Genomic DNA, 20,654 nt, shown 5'->3' with positions numbered 1-20,654 from the left:
GCAGGTTTTAGAGCAGGGGTCTCCGATTTTTCAACTTTAAGACCTGTGGACATCAACTCCCAGAATTCTGGGAATTGAAGTCCACAGGTTTTAAAGTTGCCAAGGTTGGAGAGCCCTGTTTTAGAGTTCTGGAAGCTGGTAGAAACAGCTTTGTCCAAGCTGTGGTCAGACGGAGCTTTTCCTAAGGAGACTAGTTATCCCCATCTTTCCTCTTAACCATTTTTGAAAAATTTGAAATGGATTTATTGGATTTATGTAAATTTAAAACTTAATAACTTTTTAAAATGTGGAATTAAGCAGTGAAAGAGTGATTAGAATGTTGATTTTGGAAAGATCTAAAGTGAGCCAGGTTGATTGGATGCAGAACAAGTTATAAGCATATTTCTTTTCGTTTGTTTAAAATCTTATTAAAGCACATGAAGTTCTGAGTTTGTCTAAGAAATCTCTTCTTGGAAAATATTTTTAATGACAGAAAAACATGATGAGAGGACACTTTGAAGGATAATTATTGCAGACAATCAGAAAGAATTAAACTTTGTAATTAAGCAATCCCTACTAATAGAAAATTGAGAAAAAATATTTTAATTCTGCAAGAATTTAAAGATATTTCACAAAAAGATACCCAGCATTACTCTTTAGACCTTCTGATTAATAAAAGTGGGCAAAAGAAGAAATAGAAGATATAACTTCAAAATCGGGCTTTTGAGATATGGATTCATAACTACAGGATCTAAAAATGATATTTTTTAAGATGCCATACCAACAAATGAAACTGGCTATTGTTTCATTAGTTAAAATGGATATACAAATAATAAATCAGAAGAATGACGTGGATACATGTATCTTAAACTCAGTAACATGACTGCCAATTTTTGTACTTTGGATTTACAAAGGGGGTGACTTATAGGTATGAAGAAATTATTGAGAAAAGCAAAAATAGAAGAAATACATTTTTGAGGCATTACTTAAAATGAATAAGCAAGACCTTTAAAACTAAAATGAAGGCTTACAAAGTGGGCCCATCCGATCAAAATTAAATTGTATACATTTCTGAAAGCTTTTAATGTTTTTTTTCTTGACTAGGATTGAATGGTGAGGATAATAATAATAATAATAATAACAATAATAATAATTATTATTATTAGATTTGTATGCTGCCCCTCTCCGAAGATTCGGGGTGGCTCACAACAACGATAACAGTACAGTACAAATCTAATAGTGAAAAACTAAAGTTAAAAACCCACTATCATTAAAAAACAATTGATAATACACAATCATACCATATTCAAGTCCTACTAGTCAGAAGGGGGCGCATTAATCCTCCCATGCCTGGTGACATAAATGAATCTTCAGAGTCTTGCGGAAAGCGAGGAGGGTGGGGTGGTTTGAATCTCCAGGGGGAATTGATTCCAGAGGCTGGGGCTGCCACTGAGAAGGCTCTTCCCCTAAGTCCCGCTAGACAACATTGTTTAGTCAATGGGACCTGGAGAAGATCAACTCTGTGGGACTAAAGATTTGTTTATGGGGAAGCCATGGAAAGAAAAAGTTTTATTGTGTTTTTAGAGAAAGCGATAAACTATGATATTATGATTAAGATGGAAAAGATACCAAAATAATTTGAGGGACAATATTTGAAGGGCTTAAAGATTAATATTGTCATTTTTTTTTCTCTAGTAGCTCTTAATGGAATTTTTCTTAATTGATAAATTTATTAATTTTCTGAAGTGTTAAACATATGTTTATGAATATAGGGAAGAGGTTTTAAAGAAAATGAGAGGTTAAAGTATAAAGTAAAGAAAATATTATGACACTGATGAAAGGTAGTAGTTATGGAAGGTTTTTCATTATGCTAGGTTTATGGGTAGAAATTTGTTTTCCTGAGTTATCACGATCTCTGTCTGTCTATCAGACGCACACTCTCTCTCTGAATGAAACAAAACATAATTAAAATACAAACAAAAATCTAGAAGAATACTTTTATTTTTGTTAAATGCTCTTCAAGATAATAGAGCAAATACTACTGAATAAAGTACAGTATATTCAGAATATTTTCATAACTTGAACTTGTTTATTAATTACATTTTATTCTAAAATTAAAGCTATAGTATAAATAAATTTCCAAAGTACAAAAATCATATAAAATTTTTATCAAGTAAAAAACCTCCTCTACCAATCACTTGATAATGTGCAAAGTGTTAAGCGTCATTTTGTAAATTTCAATAAGTTCCTTAAAGTACAGTACATTGTTCCCAAGTTTCAAATATGAAGCAAAGTTATACAACTTGAAATTTCTTTAGGTCTAATAATGTCTTCTTGAGATTATTGCAGTTTTATATTGCTCATTTTATTTTCCGATTCAATATTACACTCTTTTGACATCTCTGAAAGAACAGTAAGTGTATCATAGACATGATCCTCTCCCTGGGTTTCAAAAAATTGTGAATCATGATAAGGATGCTTTACAAACTGTGGATGAAGACAAAGAAACAGATTAGAAATAGCCATCCCCTTTTGACAAACTTTTAAAATCAGAATGCCCCCCCCCCCGAAGTCCCATCCCAGAGGATTCAGCCAGATAGAGTCCAATAATTTAAGATTTTTTTAAAAAAAATCACTTATAATTAAAAATTATCTATCAGACATTAATTGCACAACCACACTCTTTTATTAAATGTCAGTACACTTGCAAAATATGTCAAATTGCATTATCATGGATCTTGCCAAGCAAGGCAAATAAATGATAATTGCTCATCCACAAAAAAAGGAACTCAGTGCAGCCTCAAATGCAGCTTTTTCCTTTTTCTTGTGAAGGAACCCTTGAGATAATTTTGAGATCACAAGCAACCCCTGCATAAAAATTGTAAAAAATATGAAGATTTTGCAACACAATACACTTCTAACCTATACAATTCACATTTTACATTTGCATTTACAATGACGGTGACAGTGAAGTGGTAGGTCTGAAGCTGAGAAAGGGTATGTAAAAATTCCCATCGCTGAAAATGCTAGCATTGGCAATTTATGAAGTAAAAAAATCATGTTCATTTTCCCCCAACACAATCTCTCAAGGAACCTTTAAGGACCATTCATAATCCTGGTTGAGAAAGTCTGCACTAATGGTTAATATTATGCAGGAAGTTGAAATCAGGAAGTATATTAGTGCTTCTCTGTTTTGAGTTGTACTTCTCAGTGGAAAGAAAAGCAAGCATACTCTTCATCGGCTATGGCAAAAATCAGCTATTTTTCCAGGTCACAAAAACGTCTCCAGAATCTTATATGGTAGAACTCTTCCCAAAGCAATCTCAAGTGAAGATTTGTGAGAACACTTAGCTGACAATACAAATCAGGATCTTTATTAAAAAACAACAATTTATACCCAATTAACGCCCACTGTTTTAGCTGTCCTAGAAGGTTTCCCACTAACCCAAAGATGCAGCTACATCTGTTGCAGTAATATTAGTGTTTTTGGCTGCATTCTGTAGCTCTCTACAGCAGCACACAAATTTTAAGATGTGTAGTATCAGCTTCCAGAATACTGTACCTCAGTCAACATAGCTAAATTCTTAAAAAGCAGTCTGGCTGGGAATTTTGGAAATTGAAGTTCACACAAATTAAAGTTGCCAAGTTTGAGAAGCACCGTTGTCTCTATCTTTGACCATGAAAGCAGAGTTCTTTACTGAAGGTTTATTAACTGTGACATTTCAGAATAACATTCATGGGCGATTCTGCTTCAGTACGCATCACATTCTGTTTGGTAAATTATTTTTACACAAACACAGGCATAGACACACGGGGAGGAATATACAAACCTGAATGAAATGTTGTGGCAAAGAATATGGAAGGAAAAAGGAATCTTTGCTCCGGTAACAAATACAACCAATGCAAATGCAGGAAAAAATGAATGCCAATACTGTTAGGAAAACAACCAGCACGGTTAATGGACCTATCCCTGCAAGGAAGGGAAAAAAACACCAAAATTGTTCTATTTATTTATTGTGGAACACATGATGCACGTTATCTTGAAATCTAATAATATCTTTAGTGTCAAAATTATAACTGACAGCATTATATCTAATGTTAGCAGCAGAGAAGAAACAACAGCAGGTTGCCTGCTGGCTTTGGCCTATTGCAAAACCCAAGATTTAAAAGTTTATTTAATGTTATAATTTAGGTTTCAAAACACTCAACACAGAACACTCAAGACAGCTGAAGGTTTCCAAAGGATACCTTTGCAATGGGTTAATTTATTGGTTCAGTTTATGTGGTAGCCCACTCAATTAATGACTCCGAGCACTAACAAGATTTAAAGGAAATAATTGAAAAAGACAATAAAATAAGAAAATGTACCGCACCAGAGACAAAATGCAGATCTCATATTGCAATCAGTTTATATATCCTCTCTCTTGGCACATGCACCGTCAGCCCAGGTCAGATCTCCGTGGAGTTTAGCAATAGCATTTAGACTTAAATACCGCTCCATTGTGCTTTTACAGCCCTCTCTAAATGGTTTACAGAATCAGCATATTGCCCCCAAACCATCTGGGTCTTCGTTTTACCCACCTCGGAAGGATGGAAGGCTGAGTCAACCTTGAGCCAGTGGTGAGATTTGAACTGCTGAACTACAGCTAACAGTTAGGTGAAGTAGCCTGCAGTGCTGCACTCTAACTACTGCACCACCCCGGCTCTTAAGTTTCTTTGATGATCTTGTGTTTCACGACAAACAATGAAACAGAAGTTCATGAAAGAAAAAGATCTTACCTCTTGCCACTCTGGCGGCTGGTCTGCATATGCTCATACTTGCGCATGTCTCTCGGTGATAAGCTGCACCCGGCGGGCTGTACGTGGTACAGGGCCACTCGGTAGTGTGATAGCAAAAATCGCAATGCACACGCAGCTGCCTGTCCCCGACGCGTGCACACGTGCCCAGGGGTGGGCAGCAGGCAGGATGGGGTGGAACACAGTTCCACCAGTGGAAATTTATTTATTTATTCATTGGATTTGTATGCCGCCCCTCTCCGAGGACTCGTGGCGCCTCACAACATAAAGGAAGCTGTGTGCCCAGCTCCAACTGACCATCCCCCACTCCCATCCTCCTCCACCTCCTCAGAAAGCGGCAGGGAGACCAGCACCGGCAGGAGTTGCAGGGGGTCCATTTCCTCCCTCCTCTCTTCTCAACAGATGATTGGCACCTGTTCGCCTAGCTACCCAGCCTAAGACAGGGAGTGACCCAGGAAGGAGAGCGCAGGAAACGTGAAGCAAATTGTCACCCCAGAGAGCGACACTGGTGAGGTTGTAAGTCGAGGACTTAACAGTTCACTTGAACAATGATGATCATTCAAGCCACTCCCACCTGGTCACACAGATGGCAAGCCACTCCTACCCAGTCACATGACCATCATGTCACACCCACAAAATAAGCCACACCCACAGTGTGGCAATAAAATTTTTGGCTGCTCATTACTGCACATGCGCCAGAAACACATGCGCGCACGCATAGGTGCAAGATTCGGCTTCTGCACATGCACCACAAGTGAAATCTTGCATGAGGTTGCTTGTGCGTGTGACATTTCACCTATTTTCGGTAGTTTTTTGAAATCGCCAAAAATAGGCGGAATCATGTGCGCGCAAGTGACCTCACATATGATTTCACTTGCGGCGCATGTGCAGAAGCCGAATCTCACACCTATGCGTGCGCGAGCTCGAGCCGGTCTCAGAGAGGGCACCAGTAGCACCGAAGATGAGCAACCCTTCATTGATGTTCATGCATGCCCACGCTTGTGCAGGTCCATAATGCTTATGGTCAGCAATGATTAAAGGTGTTGGAGCCGTGAGGTCTGCTGGCTGCAATGATGGAGTAACAAATGGCTTTAACAATCTACTGTAAAAAACCGGATGTGCTTTCCCTAACAAGCTAAGGAATATAACTTACAGAGTTATTGATTATTTGGAAATAATCACTTACAGAGTTATTTGATTATTTGGAAAGGCCCTAAGAATTTTGGACTCAGTTTTCTAGAAGGCAACTGCAGATTTAAAAGGATAATAGGACAGAAGGACAGGGACGGTAGGCACAATAGTGCGCTTATGCATGCCCCTTACCATACCTCTTAGAAAAGGGGAGAGGTCAACAGTAGATAATTTAAGGTTGAAGATTTTAGGGTTAGGGGAAGAAGAAATAACAGAATCAGGTAGTGAGTTCCAGGCATTGACCACTTGGTTGCTGAAGTCATATCTTCTGCAGTCAAGTTTGTATTTATTATGTGCTCTTGTGTTGCTGTTGTTGAAGGTGAAGTAGTCACTAACAGGAAGAACGTTATGGTGTATGGTCTTATGAACCACAGTTAAATCAGTTTGGAGGTGATGTAGTTGTAGATTGTCTAGCCGTAGTATTTGAAGTCTGGAGGAGTACGGTAGTTTGTTTTGAGAGGAGGAGTGAAGGACTCTTCTTCTGGAGTATTTCTGGACTCTCTCAATTGTGTCAATGTCAGTTATGCAATGTGGGTTCCAATGTTAGAATCTACTGATTCCCATTCATTAGCCTTGCTTCTCTCCCCCATTGATTTTTCTAACATTAGGATCTCCACTGATCCCTCTATCCATTGGCCCTTCCCAGAGATGAGCAGGCTCTTGCCTTCCACCACAGGCCCAGGATGAGCTCTGCTTTCGCTCCGCTCCACCTTCAGGCCCTGTGAAAAGCCCACTTGGGGGTCCTGGGGCTTCTCTGGGGTGTCCCCCCCCCCAGTTGGAGGGATCTGGAATCCCAGGCGGCAGATGGATCTGCCAGTCCTCCTTTGCTTCTGCTCGGCCAGATCTCCTCGTCCTTTGAACTGCCCGACCCTCTGAGGATTTAAGTATTTAGTTGACAGATAAACTTTGAAATGAGGTTGCCGCGAACAATGTCAGCTTGCTTTTTGTGAATTTCTGCAGCTTCACTCAAGGCCTTCTTAGTGTTTTCTCATGATTCTTTTAAGGAGTCCATTCATTCATTTACTGACATGGAGGGATGGGGGGGGTGTCTCTTGGCAATTCAAGCAGGGGGACGAATTCCATTCCAGTATTAATCTGGAAAGGGGTTAACCCTGTGCTACTGTGTACAGCATTATTATAAGCAACCTCAGGAAAAGGTAATAAATCAGCCCAGTTTGACTGCTGATAATTTACATAACATCTTAAATATTGACCAGTCATTGCATTCGCGTGTTCTGCCGATCCATTTGTGCTTGGATGGAAAGCTGACTCAACCCTTGAGATGACCAAGTAGCTTTAATAAATTCCATCCAGAATTTGGCGCTGAACTGAGCTCCTCTATCTGAAATTATCCTGGTAGGTACTCCATGTAATCACTAGATATGTTTAACAAACATCTTGGATTGGATGGATGATCTGTGCATGCGTTGTTATAGCTGAACGCTCCGAAAGAAGGCTCCCAGATGTGGAAAAGTAAAAGTAAAAGTTAACCCTCAACAACCTCTCTAGCTTGGTGAAAGTGGATTGAGAGGAGAGCGAACTGAACAAGCTGTGGAAAAACTTTATTAGAAGGAGTTAAAAGTTGAAGCAAGTGACTGTTTTTAACGTGTGTGTGAAGAAGCGAGAACAAAGAGAAGATGGCGTCTACCGAGGAGTTGGAGGGAAAGATGGATTCGCTACTTAAAGGCTTTGCTGACATGGGGAAACTGCTCCAAGAAATGAAAAAAGATTTATCTGCATTGGGAACTGGAATGACAGAATTGAAAGAACAATCCAAAGCACAAGATCAAAGAATTGGGAAACTGGAGGTGGGAAAATCTCGCCAGGAACTTCGCATCATAAATCTGGAAGACAGACAGCGCCGATCTAATCTTCGTTTGAGAGGTTTCCCCAAAGATTTTGCGGAGAGCAAACAACTTGTTCAAGAAATCCTTCAGTGGCTCATCGAGAACAAAGTTAAATGTGAGTTGCAAGAATTCGAAAGAGCGCATTGGGCTTTTGGATCCTGCAAGCGTGGGGACTCAAAGGACATTGTTGTAAGATTTGTTTCAGAGAGGAGAGCTGCAGAAATATTTAAAGAGTTGAAACAGATTTTAAACTTACGTTACAAAGCTTCTCCAATACGCGTTTTAAAAGATTTGTCTGCTGAAACCCTTAAGATGAGAAGCCAGATGAGAGAAGTATCCTCCCAACTTTATGAAAATGGGATCAGATTTTCGTGGTGCTATCCTGCTACAATAATTGTGTTTAAAGATTCCAAGGTTTTCCAGGCGAGATCGTTAGAAGAGGGAAGAAAGCTGCTTTTTCAATTGGGGTTAAATCCGGAGGGAGCAACCCAGAGTCAATCATCGGTGGATCGACCAGATGCAGCAGAAGAAGAATTGTTTCTCCAACTGTTCCGTGATGTAGGGCAAAGTAAGGGAGAAAAGATTGCAGCACTTCAAAGAGAACTGGCCTCACTCCAGGCAGAGAAGAAAGACGAGCCAAGGGTTACTCGACAGAAGAAAAAATAATAAACTGAACTGAGTTGACTTGCTAATATGGTATCAAGTTTTTCAACCAATTATTCTTTTTTATGTACTTCTTGTTTGGTTGTTCTCATTAGTTAACAGGGGGAGAGGAGGGAAGGAGGGGGGAATCTTTTATTATGTTGTAAAATGAGGAAGAAGGGGGGGACTTTCTGAGGGAACGCAGATCCAGGAGTGCCTCTTAGTAACATAAGTTTTTTTCGTTGCCTCCCCCTGGGGGGGGAGGCCAGGATAGGGGCACCAGGGTGGGGATTCATTGTAATGAAAAAATATTTTTCCGGTAGGCTCTGTTTTGTTGGAAGGGGAAATGTATTTAAATTATGTAAATGGGTGATATAGGATTATTATCGCTGAATGTAAATGGTCTCTCATCACAGAAAAAACGTTATAGAATCATGAAGCTGGCAAAGGACAGTAAGCCAGATGTTTTATTTTTATCTGAAACTCATAAGGGAAGGGAAAAAACAGACAGATTAGTCACAAATGCAGAGTGGCAGGAAGTTTATGAGTCGAGAGCAACGAATAAGGCAAAAGGAGTTGCCATCTTGTTGCACCGAAGAGTGCATTTTCAGTTAAGTAATATTAAAAGGGACAAAGATGGCAGAATGCTATTTATTAAGGGGAAAATAAGTAACAAACTAGTAACCTTAGCGGTAATTTATGCTCCCAATGTAAATGCAAAACAATTTATAATAAATGTAAAACGGAAACTAGATGAATTTGCGGAAGGTATTGTGATTTTAGCAGGAGACTTTAATCTGGAATTAACAGCAGGGAAGGGGGATAAGAAAAAATTACATCTAAATAAACTCAATATGATGGATCTTCATGAAAACGTGGTTAATAGAGATACTTTCTATTCTGCAAGACATAATAAATTTAGCTGTATAGACTATATGTTAATTAACAAAACAGATAAGGTAAAGTTTAAGAAAGCGGAAGTAAAAACTATTTGGCTATTAGACCATGCTCCTCTGTTAGCTGTGATAGAGATAGAGGTTTGTAGTAAACAAAGAATTTGGAGGTATAACCCCATTGTCTCAGCAAATGAGGAGAGTAGAATTAAATTACAAAGGGAACTTAATGGATTCTTTTGTATTAATGCAACAGGTGAGGTTAAACAAACAATAGTTTGGGATACACATAAAGCAGTAATGAGGGGCAACTGCATTAGTACTGAAGCTTTTATTAGGAAATCCTGGGATGTTAAGAGGAATAATTTATTAAAAGAAATAGATTTAATCCAAGAAACTTTAAAAATTACAAGAAATAGAGAATGGAATTTATTATTATCATTTAAGAAAAAGAAATTGCAATTACTTGATGAAGAAAGATGGAATAAAATGAATATGATTATGAAACATAGAATTAGAGGTTGGAGTCACAAATCAATGAAGCAAATGGTACATAATTTGAAAAAAAGAAAAGAGAAATCTTACATCTCTGCTTTAAAAGATAAGGATGGTGTAATAAAACGTAGTAATGTAGAAATGGAAAAAATAATGAGAGATTTCTATGGGGAATTATATAAAAAAGAGTATGTTGTTTCGCAAACTTCAGAGGTTAAAAAGAAATTAGAGGAAGAAGATGCCCAAATGTTAAATGCAAAAATTACAAGTGAGGAGATATCTAGAGTTATTAAGGGATTGAAACCGGCCAAAGCTCCAGGTCCAGATGGTTTTACTGCTGAATATTATAAACTGTATATGAATGAATTATTACCGCATATGGAGAAATTGTTCAATAATGTATTGGAGACTTTTGAAACTCCAAAGACGTGGAAAATGTCAGAAATTATAACGGTTCCAAAACCAGATCGTGATTTTATGGATCCGAGTTCTTATCGCCCCATTAGCCTATTAAATCAAGATTATAAGATATTTATGAAAATATTGGCAAATAGGGTGGAGAATATATTACCAAAAATAATTGGAGAAGATCAATATGGATTTGTGAAAGGAAGGAAAATTTATGAACCAATAAGAAACGTGGTCAATGTTTTACACCATGCTACCAGTACCAAAAGAAAATTATGCATTTTAAAATTAGATGTCTATAAGGCTTTTGATAAAGTTAACCATGACTACCTATTTCAATTATGTAAAGATTTAAATATGGGAAACATATTTTGTAGAGTTATAGAAACAATATATAAGGATAATGTGGCTCAAATTAGAGAAAATGGTATTAGAACAGAAATGGTTAAAATTCAAAATGGAACTAAGCAGGGTTGCCCACTATCCCCAATGTTATTTGCATTAGCAATTGAGACCCTAGCAAACAAAATTAGAAATGATAAGGAATGGAGAGGCTATCAAATAGGGGAATTGGAATTGAAATTAAACTTATTTGCAGATGATGCTATAGTGATGTCTGAAACCCCAATTGAAATGATGAAAAGAATAATGATACTACTTCAGGAATTTAAATATCAATCTGGACTGAAGGTTAATATAGACAAATCAGAGATAATATGTTTAAATACAGGCCCTAAAGAGCAAATCGAGATTCAAAAAACTTCAAGACTGAAACTAGGTTGTAAAAAAATGAAATATTTGGGAATTTGGTTATTCAAGAATCCAATAAAAATAGCAACGGCCAATTATAACCTAATATGGAAAAAAATCCAGAAGCAGATTAAAAATTGGAAGGGTAAAAAGTTAGGAAGAATGGCTAAGATTAGGGCTCTTAAGATGATGATAATACCAAAAATGATGTATTTGTTTCAGGTTCTACCTGGTAGTTTTCCTGAGGCAAAATTAAGAGAATGGGATAACAGACTAAATTTTTGGATTGAAGGAGATAAAAAACCCAGAATAAGGAAACATTGGCAGATTGCACAAGAGAAAGATTGGGGGTGGGGCAGCCCATGTCTAGTATTATATAGAAATGCATTTCAAATGGAAAGGTTAATGGAGCTACAGTTATGGGGGGGAAAGAAATGGGTACGAATAGAAAAAGAAATTAATAATATAAATAATAAAGAACTATTATTTAAAAATTGGAGTAGAATTGAAACCAGTACCTTAAGTGATCCTTTTAAAGCATGTTTAGAAATATGGCTTAAATGGCAGAGGACAAGTGGAATAAAGGTATCCAGGCTATCAACGTTACATGTATTGAATATAGGGGATGACGTTAATCTAAGTAGAATTATTAAAATATTAAATAGTAAAGGAATAACGAGAATTGAGCAATTATATGAGAAAGATGGAAGAGTTAGTAGAACTAGATTTGAATGGTGGATTGGTAAACAGAAATGGTTGCAGATTAATGCAATATGTACATACTTAAACAAAAGTGAGAATAAAGAAGCCTTCTTATGGGAAGAAAATAGTGTAGAAAAAATAATAAGTGAAAATATAAATGAAAGTAAAGCACAAGCCGGTAGTATATATAGAATGCTATTGCAAATGGAAGAAGAAGTAACAAAAAGTTTAACAAGATGTTGGCAGGATGATTTACAAATAGATGAAAGAGAAATGAAAGAAATAATAGAAAATATATACAAGATTAAAAATACGAGAGTTAGAGAGATGAGAAGAAAAATCTTACATAAATGGTACTATACACCTGTACAAATTGCACACTTCCAGGGGAAAGAGAAGGGCATATGTTGGCACGGATGCCAGAAAAAAGGAATTTTTATGCATATGATCTGGGAGTGTGCAGAAATTCAGAAATTCTGGAATGTAGTCCAGAATGAAATTAATAAAATGTTAAACATTAACTGGATTATTACAAAAGAAATAGCAATTTTAATCAAATATAGAGAACTAGGAGAATTTAAGGAAATTAAAACCGCAGCACTGGAAAGTGCTCAAGCGGTGATGGTATTAGGATGGAAAGATTCTACAAAATGGACACTACAAAATTGGTACTGGTATATGGTGGACCACATACATTTTGAAATTATGGAAATAAGATTAAATAATTTTGATAAGAATAAATTGGAGAAGCTGATGGTGCGATGGAACAAGGTAAAAGACTATATGTTAAGTAGAATCTGTGATGTAAATATGAAAAATAAATTGCAACCACTCTTTTAGTAATACTTGATCAAGATAGAGCCAAGGAATAATAGATAAACAATTAAAAAATTTTTTGAATCCTCTTGTATGGGTGGTGGGGGTGATGGGGTGTGTGTTGTTGTTAGGTGATGGGCACATGCACTGTGCACTGTTATATGTTTGTTTTATGTAAACTTTTAAAAATCAATAAAAATTTATTTAAAAAAACCCATCTTGGATGATTTCCTGACTGATGGCAGTCCTGAACATGCAATAAAATGAGCTTTTTTGGACAATAAATCCACTACTGTCCAATTGACCATATTCCCCCATTTCTTCACAGGGTCGTGAAGGGTCTGGCACAGTTTGCAAGAGTCCGGAGGCCTTCCCAGTCTGGTCTTCAGGGTGGCACCAGTGGCACAACTTTTTACATAGTCCTCAATGTCGCACTTCATTTTTGGCCACCAAAATTGTCTCCTGGCCATGTGCAGAGTTTTTAAATAACCAAAGTGTCCTCCCTGTTTTGAATCATGGCTTTTCTGGAGTACATGAAGATGTAAGTTTTTGGGGACCTATAACTTGGACCCTTTCCACACTACGCCATCCCTAGCTGGTAACAGGTTTTTAGATTCCTGATATCAAGTGTCTGTGGTCAGCTTGTTTTGTAATTTTTTGGTCATTTCTGATTTGTCTTTTATCTCTGGTTGGCGGGCTTGTGTCTGAGTGATTACCTGGCCTGCCTCCTGGAGGAAGGTGGAATTATTGGTGGATCGCTTCTTCTCGCTTGCTATTAAATTGGGGTTTCCTTGATAGTGCACCTGCTAATAGGTTTTTTCCCCCCAGGAGACACTTCAATTGAAAGTTGAATCTTTTGAAGTATCACATCCATCTAACTTGTTTTGGAGACAATTTTCTTGGCGTTTTTAAGCCTTCTAAATTTTTGTGGCCTGTAGATTGCCCTCTTCTTGAGGGAAATAATTCTCCCAACAGCTGGGTGAGGCCAAAGTTTGACGGGCTGGAAGAGCATGTTCCTCAGTTTTTCCTAGGGGTTATTTGCTTCTCTTGCGGACTTCACACCCGATGAGCTGCTCTAACTGGTCAGGCAGTTCCTCAAAGGTCTGGTTACACATCGCCATTTAGTATTGCCATCCAGCTGGCTTGTTGAGCTCCACGATGGAGTCCTATGGGTCCAGTGGCTGCTCTCCACTCCAAGATCATGGCTTGGGATTCTCAGTATGCAGTTAATGGGTGATCGATGAATGGGTCCAGAAGGGTTACTTGACTAAGCAGGTCCCTCTCCATTAGCTTGCGGACCATTTGACTGAGGATTTCAGGTGGGCTCCCATCTGGCATGCAATGTCCTCCATGATAGCGGTCACTCAAAGCATCTCTGAGGGGATCTGCTGTGGAGCCCGATGCTGGACAGGCAACTTCTCACATGGGCCTCCGCAGTGGGCAATTGTGTCTCGGCACCTCTGGTTGTCATCTTTCTGTCATCTTCTCTGAGTCTTTGCTGCTGTCTGGTTGAAACACTCCAGGTAAGCAGCTAGAGCTCAGGACCCTGGCTAGTGATCCCGGCTCGGGATCAATTCTTGGAGATCCAGAATAATGTCAGGTTTCTAAGTGATGAAACCCATTTAAAAAAGAAACATGCAGAATCCATCTTCCAAAACAAATTTCCTTTTATTAAGGCAAACATCAAATTAGGAAAATCTGTTGCAATTCCGGATCTGACACTACCTGGAATTACACCACATAATACTGTAAATTAGAAACATTCCACAAAGGTCACATTCCCCAATAAGAGTAAAATCAACATTGGCAGGTGTTTTCTAACTCCACCTTCTTCTCTCAACAGCGACAGCTTCTGTTCCCACGGGAAAGAATGTCACCTAACCAAAATAATCCTCACCATCTAATTCTTCCTCCCAACCTTAAGAATGTGGCAAGCCCCCCAAAAGACCTTTACATATGCAGAGAAAAAAAGAAGAAAAAAGGATGAAGTAAGTGTAATATAGAGCTAAGTAAAATGGCTACACACATGTCAATTTTCAGGTTTGACAAACTGGTGGGGTTGGAGCTCTTACCTACTATGTTATTACTATTAATTGTTTGGGTACAAGTGGCTTTACTCCACTCTCCAGGTTTATTCAATTCTTCAATATATATTTGAGCTTTAAGACAATATGTCATTCCAGGATATAGGTCAGATATCATATGGAAATTGTATGGTGTAGTCACATTGGTAACCTAATTGGAAAGAAACGGAAAATCACAATATAATCAAATCGTAGGAGTTTTATTTTCAATTGGCAATCTCCATACATTTCTATTGCTAGAGTTCACAACAGCCTTTCCTAACCCAGTTATAAGTCTAAATCAAATCCTACTTTCTCAACAATGGTCATGTTGGTTAGGGAATTCTGTATCTTGGACTCTACACATCTGAAGAGTGCCCAGGTTAGAAATTCTCTTCCAAAAATATATCAACTCATGTTAATATAGTAGCCCTGTAGTCACAATGATGAAACATTGAAAAAACATGCTAGAACAGTACCAGGACATTCTTGTAATCTGTCATTTTAAAATCCACTTTCAAGTCACTCTTGTTAGGTAGAGCTTTTTTAAAAAAACCTATCTGTTCAGAGGCAGACATTATTAAAATTAACATCCATTGTTAATTGTTCAAAAACATCCAACGTTTTGCCCAGTATTTTGTTCTAATCTATGAGTTTGAATGTACTTTGCCTCTAGTTGCATCTCTAATTCCTGGTAGTTGCCTTTAATGTCTAATTTTAGAAGTCTTACCATATTTAAAACAAAACAAAACAAAAACATTTTCCCACAGGGATTTTTTAAATAATTAATTCCAATTTTTTCAAATTTATCTGGCCCTTTAGTCTATTTCTTCGAGCTTGGCAACTTTAAGACTTGTGGACTTCAATTCCCAGAATTCTCCAGCCAACAATCCTGGGATTTAAACTCCACAACTCTTAAAGTTGCCAGGTTTAGGGATCCCTGGTCTATTTATAACTTTCTAAAACCAAAATTTTAATCAACCTTTTGTTGTTTATTTTTTTAAAAATAGAGTTTTTCTCTATTTATTATATAGGAAGATATATTTAACTCTCAAAGAAGCCCACTTGCACATTATTACCTGTTCACTAGCATTCATCCAAATGTTCAACTTGTAAACAATCGAACCATAAAAATCCTTCAAGGGACATCTCTTATCACTAAGTATAACAGGAGGGCTTTGGAGATAAACATCCAAGATTCCAGGTTTTGTGGGTATAACTCGTACAATAGGAGGTATAATTATTGCTAAATGAGTTGAAGAAAACAAAAAAATATACTTATTTTTACTCTTTTCTATCACCCATTCAAATATACAGCATGATATATAATCGCCTTCTTTCCTATTTATTCATTAAAAAATTTAAAATGTAGTTCGTCTGGTGCACCAGTTGCGGCCCTATTTGGACCGGGAGTCACTGCTCACAGTCACTCATGCCCTCATCACCTCAAGGCTCGACTACTGTAACGCTCTCTACATGGGGCTACCTTTGAAGAGTGTTCGGAAACTTCAGATCGTGCAGAATGCAGCTGCGAGAGCTATCATGGGCTTTCCTAAATTTGCCCATGTCACACCAACACTCCGCAGTCTGCATTGGTTGCCGATCAGTTTCCGGTCACAATTCAAAGTGTTGGTTATGACCTATAAAGCCCTTCATGGCACCGGACCAGAATATCTCCGGGACCGCCTTCTGCCGCACGAATCCCAGCGACCAGTTAGGTCCCACAGAGTTGGCCTTCTCCGGGTCCCGTCAACTAAACAATGTCGTTTGGCGGGACCCAGGGGAAGAGCCTTCTCTGTGGCGGCCCCGACCCTTTGGAATCAACTCCCCCCAGATATCAGAGTTGCCCCCACCCTCCTAGCCTTTCGTAAGCTCCTTAAAACCCACCTCTGTCGTCAGGCATGGGGGAATTGACATGTTCCTTCCCCCTAGGCTTATAAAATTTGTGTATGGTATGCTAGTGTGTATGATTGGTTTTTAACTTATGGTGTTCTTAAAATTAATTTAATATTGGATTTGTCTTGTATTGCTGTTGCTGTGAGCCGCCCCGAGTCTGCGGAGAGGGGCAGCATACAAATCTGATTAAACTTAAACTTAAACTTAAACTTTTCATACCTACCTATGTACCAACAATTACTCAATAAATTAATATTCTTGTGCTATTCCTTACATTTTACACCCCATGCCTACCTGTCTTTTTGATCTCAGTTTCATTTTCCTAAAGATGCTAAGCAACAGCCTGAATGTTCAGTTTTAGTGGTCTGTACCAGTGGTGGGTTGCTCCCAGTTTGGACTGGTTCTTAGAACTGCTAGTGGCGCCCAACCACCTGGGACCATTCTACGGAATGGAAGGGGCAGTAATATAAGATCTGAACATTGCAACATATCAGCATACCTATTACCAGGAGTGTCTTGCAAGATGTGATTTTAAAAAGTTAACCTAACAACATAATTAAAGATTGCAACATTGAATGCAATGTCATAATATTATCTTTAGTTTTTCAAACCTGCCCTGCAGACACCTGGCCATTATTTAAAATCACCCTTCCTCTCATTTCTGTGCTCTGTTGAAAACAGATAGAAAAGGTAAGAACAGCTGGCTTTTAAAGCAGGGGACTCCAACTTTGGAAACTTTAAGGCTTATGGACTTCAACTCCCAGAATTCCTCAGCCAGCAGCTGTGGGAATTGAAGCCCACAAATCTTAAAGTTGCCAAGATTGGAGACCCCTGCTTTAAAGTATCTTTGCAGCTGGCCTGAAATTCTCTTAATTTCCCCCCCTTAATGATAGCCTTCCTAATTCTCTCCAAAAACAGTTGACCTCATCTGGTTTCCCAGAAAGAAGCTGCAAAGTCATTTTTATACAGTGTGTATCTGTAGGAAACTCTTGCCTCTTGAAACAAAAAATAAAGATTTTAATCAAGCACATAAAGTAATATAGGAGATATTAGTTTCAGTTTGGACTAAGAATTAAGAATGTTTTATTACTAAAGAAAAATATTAAAATTCCTCAGGACAAATATTTAGAAGTAAATTGCAAGAAAGAAAACAGCTTCTGTGAAATATTAATATTATCATTTCCTAAATTTAACTTTTTCTGGGAAGGATAGATGCAAGGCTTTTAAGCTTTTCATTCTCAAACTTTCTTAAAGCTATTCATTAGTCCCAATATTAAAATGATAAATGAAGTTTATTAACGCTGTTAATTTTCTATTAAAAATATCAATGGCAAGTTATCGCCATACCTTAGTAGAATAGTAAAGTCCAACATGATTCAAACCTAACATTTTTTTTAAAATAGTATCCTCTTATTATGACAGTTGTAAAAATAGTTCTGTGCTATAATACTTCAAAGGCATATAACAGGGACTTAGAAGAACAACTTACTGTCCTTGAATGGTGTGAAGTTAAGATATATCCATTGTGAATGTTGATTCTCAAATTCAGCTCTGATTCTCAAATTAGAAAAACTGTATTTAGGTGTTTTTGAAATATTGCACTCTGTGAAGTGTATTCTTCGGCACAAGTCAGTGAAGTTTGACATCAAACTACTTTTAAAAAAAGAAAACAATATTAATTATGAGAATAAACAGCTTTCTTTCATTTGCTGAACAATAATATTCATTTTCAGATTTATGTTATATCAACATAAACCTTTTATACTGATTACAAGATGAATTTTAGATAAAAACTAGGGCTGAACTTTAGCCATTTAAATTTGACAGTTCATTTGTGATGTAATATAATACAAAGTATTTCCTTATTTATATTCTTTTTAATTGAGGCAAATGAATAAAAAAGAAAAGAACATAGTTAAGTATGAACCACACAAATCCCAGTAAAAACATGTTTAAAAGTTAAAAAGCAATTTACAGAATTAACAATATTAAAAATTTCTACCTTCAGATATACCGTATTTTCCGGCGTATAAGACGACTTTTTAACCCCTGAAAATATTTTCCAAAGTGGGGGGTCGTCTTATAGGCCGGATACTGCGCCCATTCCACAGCCGCGGGCGGGAGGAGGCCGGGAGCGGGATTGAGGGGGGGGGAGCGGACCTGCGCTCACTTTTGGCTCCGGGGACTGCGGGTGGCTATGGCGCCGAAAGGAAAAAGCGCTGCTGTTGCTGCTGTCGCTGCCGCCTGAGGCGGCGGCACTCGAATCTGGCGTGGTGGAAAATCTTTGCCTGCCTCCAGATTTTCCACCACGCCAGATTCGAGTGCCGCCGCCTCAGGCGGCAGCGACAGCAGCAACAGCAGCGCGTTGATGAAGCCGGCGAGGGAGCTCCGGAATCGGTTGGCGCTCGCCCGACGCCTTGTTTTTTCATTTCCCCCTTTGGTTTCTCTTCACAGGCGGGAGTTCGGGAGGCAAGGGAGCGCTTCGAGGAGACAGCGTCTTGCGGCATCGCTCAGCAACTTCTTTTTCCTTTCGGCGCCATAGCCATCCGCAGTCCCCGGAGCCGAAAGTGAGCGCGGGTCCGCTCCGCCCGCCCGGTTTGCAAGCGGCGGAGATCCCGGGCTGCTTGGCCGAGCGGGGCTTCCATTCAGGACGGGGACAGGAGGGAGGGAGGGAAGGGAAACGCAGCCCTTTGCCTCAACCCACCGGCTCCGGGGACTGCGGGTGGCTATGGCGCCGAAAGGAAAAAGAAGTTGCTGAGCGTCCCTTCGTCGTAAACCCGACGGGAGGCGATGCCGCAAGACGCTGTCTCCTCGAGCGCTCCCTTGCCTCCCAAACTCCCGCCTGTGAAGAGAAACCAAAGGGGGAAATAAAAAAACAAGGCGTCGGGCGAGCGCCAACCACTCCCGGCGGCAGGAACTGCGGGGGGTAGCCGGCGTAACGAGCCCTTGCCGCAGCTATCCGCCGCTTCTTTCTTCTCCGCCTTGCCTCCGCTACTCCCGCCGCCGCCTTTGCCTCTTGCCCGGCGGGGAGAGCAAAGGCGGCGGCGGGAGTAGCGGAGGCGAGGCGGAGAAGAAAGAAGCGGCGGATAGCTGCGGCAAGGGCTCGTTAGCCGGAGCGTACACCGGCTACCCCCCGCAGTTCCTGCCGCCGGGAAGCAGCCCCTTTACATTAGCGGTGGCTGCAACGGCACTGGCGATGCGGCCGCTAGCCGCTCCGAGCGGTGTGGGAACGGCCACCCCTCTCACAGTCCGGTCCCGGGCTGACAGTAAAGGGGCTGCTTCCCATCCTCCTGCCAGCTTGCTCAGAAGGAAACCTTCTGAGAAGGAGGATGGGAAGCAGCCCCTTTACTGTCAGCCCGGGACTGGACTGTGAGAGGGGTGGCCGTTCCCACACCGCTCGGAGCGGCTAGCGGCCGGATTGCCAGCGCCGCTGTAGCCACCGTTGTGGGAGGAGCCTCAGAAAGAAAATAAGAGAGAACAAGAGAGAGAGAGAGAACAAGAGAGAGGGAGAGAGGTGATTCTTGAAGCATATGGTAAAAAGCACCCAAATAATAAGAAACACCCCCCCCAGCCCACACCTGTGTTTGAAAAGAATAAAAGAGAAAAAAACCCCAGCCCTCAACTGGTTTTGGAAATGGTTCGAGTGTGTATACACACACACACACACACACACGTAAGGGGGGGGAGAGAGACAGGGATGGAAAAAGAGGAGAAGTGAGAGGGAGAAGGAATGAGGGAAAAAGGGAGGAAGAGAGAGAAATGAGAAACATGAGAGAGAAAAGGGGGAAAGACAGGAGAAGAACCCAGAAATGAGACAGTGGTATAAATTTGAGGAGGGATGATTGATGATTGACTGTATTTATAAGGGGATGTTACATGGGATTGTATATATGAGGGGGTTATTTATGTGTGTGTGTGTGTGTGTGTGTGTGTGTGTATGTATGTATGTATGTATTTATTTATTTATTAGATTTGTGTAATTTTGGTTGGTGGTGTGCCCCAGGATTTTGTAAATGTAAAAAATGTGCCGCGGCTCAAAAAAGGTTGAAAATCACTGCTCTAGCAGGTGGTAAATCAGCACTCCTTTTAACTGACAAGGGACCCATTTCCCAGACTTTGATAATTTCCCCAGGTATTTTTGTACCTACTTGACCAACATTATTAGTGGTTGCAAA

At 39.5% G+C, this 20,654-nt stretch overlaps 1 protein-coding gene across 2 annotated transcripts in view; it reads right to left on the bottom strand.

Moving 5' to 3' along the window:
• Nucleotides 1-1,962: 1,962 nt before the first annotated feature.
• The window catches only part of IL10RB (interleukin 10 receptor subunit beta), a 34,081-nt gene continuing 15,389 nt past the window's right edge, over nucleotides 1,963-20,654 (bottom strand). Inside the window, exons 3-7 of one of the 2 annotated variants that reach the window (XM_070750351.1) lie at nucleotides 17,969-18,132; nucleotides 15,663-15,829; nucleotides 14,593-14,755; nucleotides 3,810-3,949; nucleotides 1,963-2,466 (exon numbers count right to left, since the gene is read on the bottom strand). In XM_070750351.1, the coding sequence (XP_070606452.1) occupies nucleotides 2,320-2,466; nucleotides 3,810-3,949; nucleotides 14,593-14,755; nucleotides 15,663-15,829; nucleotides 17,969-18,132 (781 nt within the window). In that variant the 3' untranslated portion in view covers nucleotides 1,963-2,319. The remainder of the gene's footprint in view (nucleotides 2,467-3,809; nucleotides 3,950-14,592; nucleotides 14,756-15,662; nucleotides 15,830-17,968; nucleotides 18,133-20,654) is intronic. The other variant, XM_070750352.1, reaches the window with a different exon arrangement.

Source organism: Erythrolamprus reginae, chromosome 4, assembly GCF_031021105.1.
Source record: "Erythrolamprus reginae isolate rEryReg1 chromosome 4, rEryReg1.hap1, whole genome shotgun sequence".
NCBI classification, from domain to species: Eukaryota; Metazoa; Chordata; class Lepidosauria; order Squamata; family Dipsadidae; genus Erythrolamprus; species Erythrolamprus reginae.
This window is presented reverse-complemented; position numbering and strand designations above follow the sequence as displayed.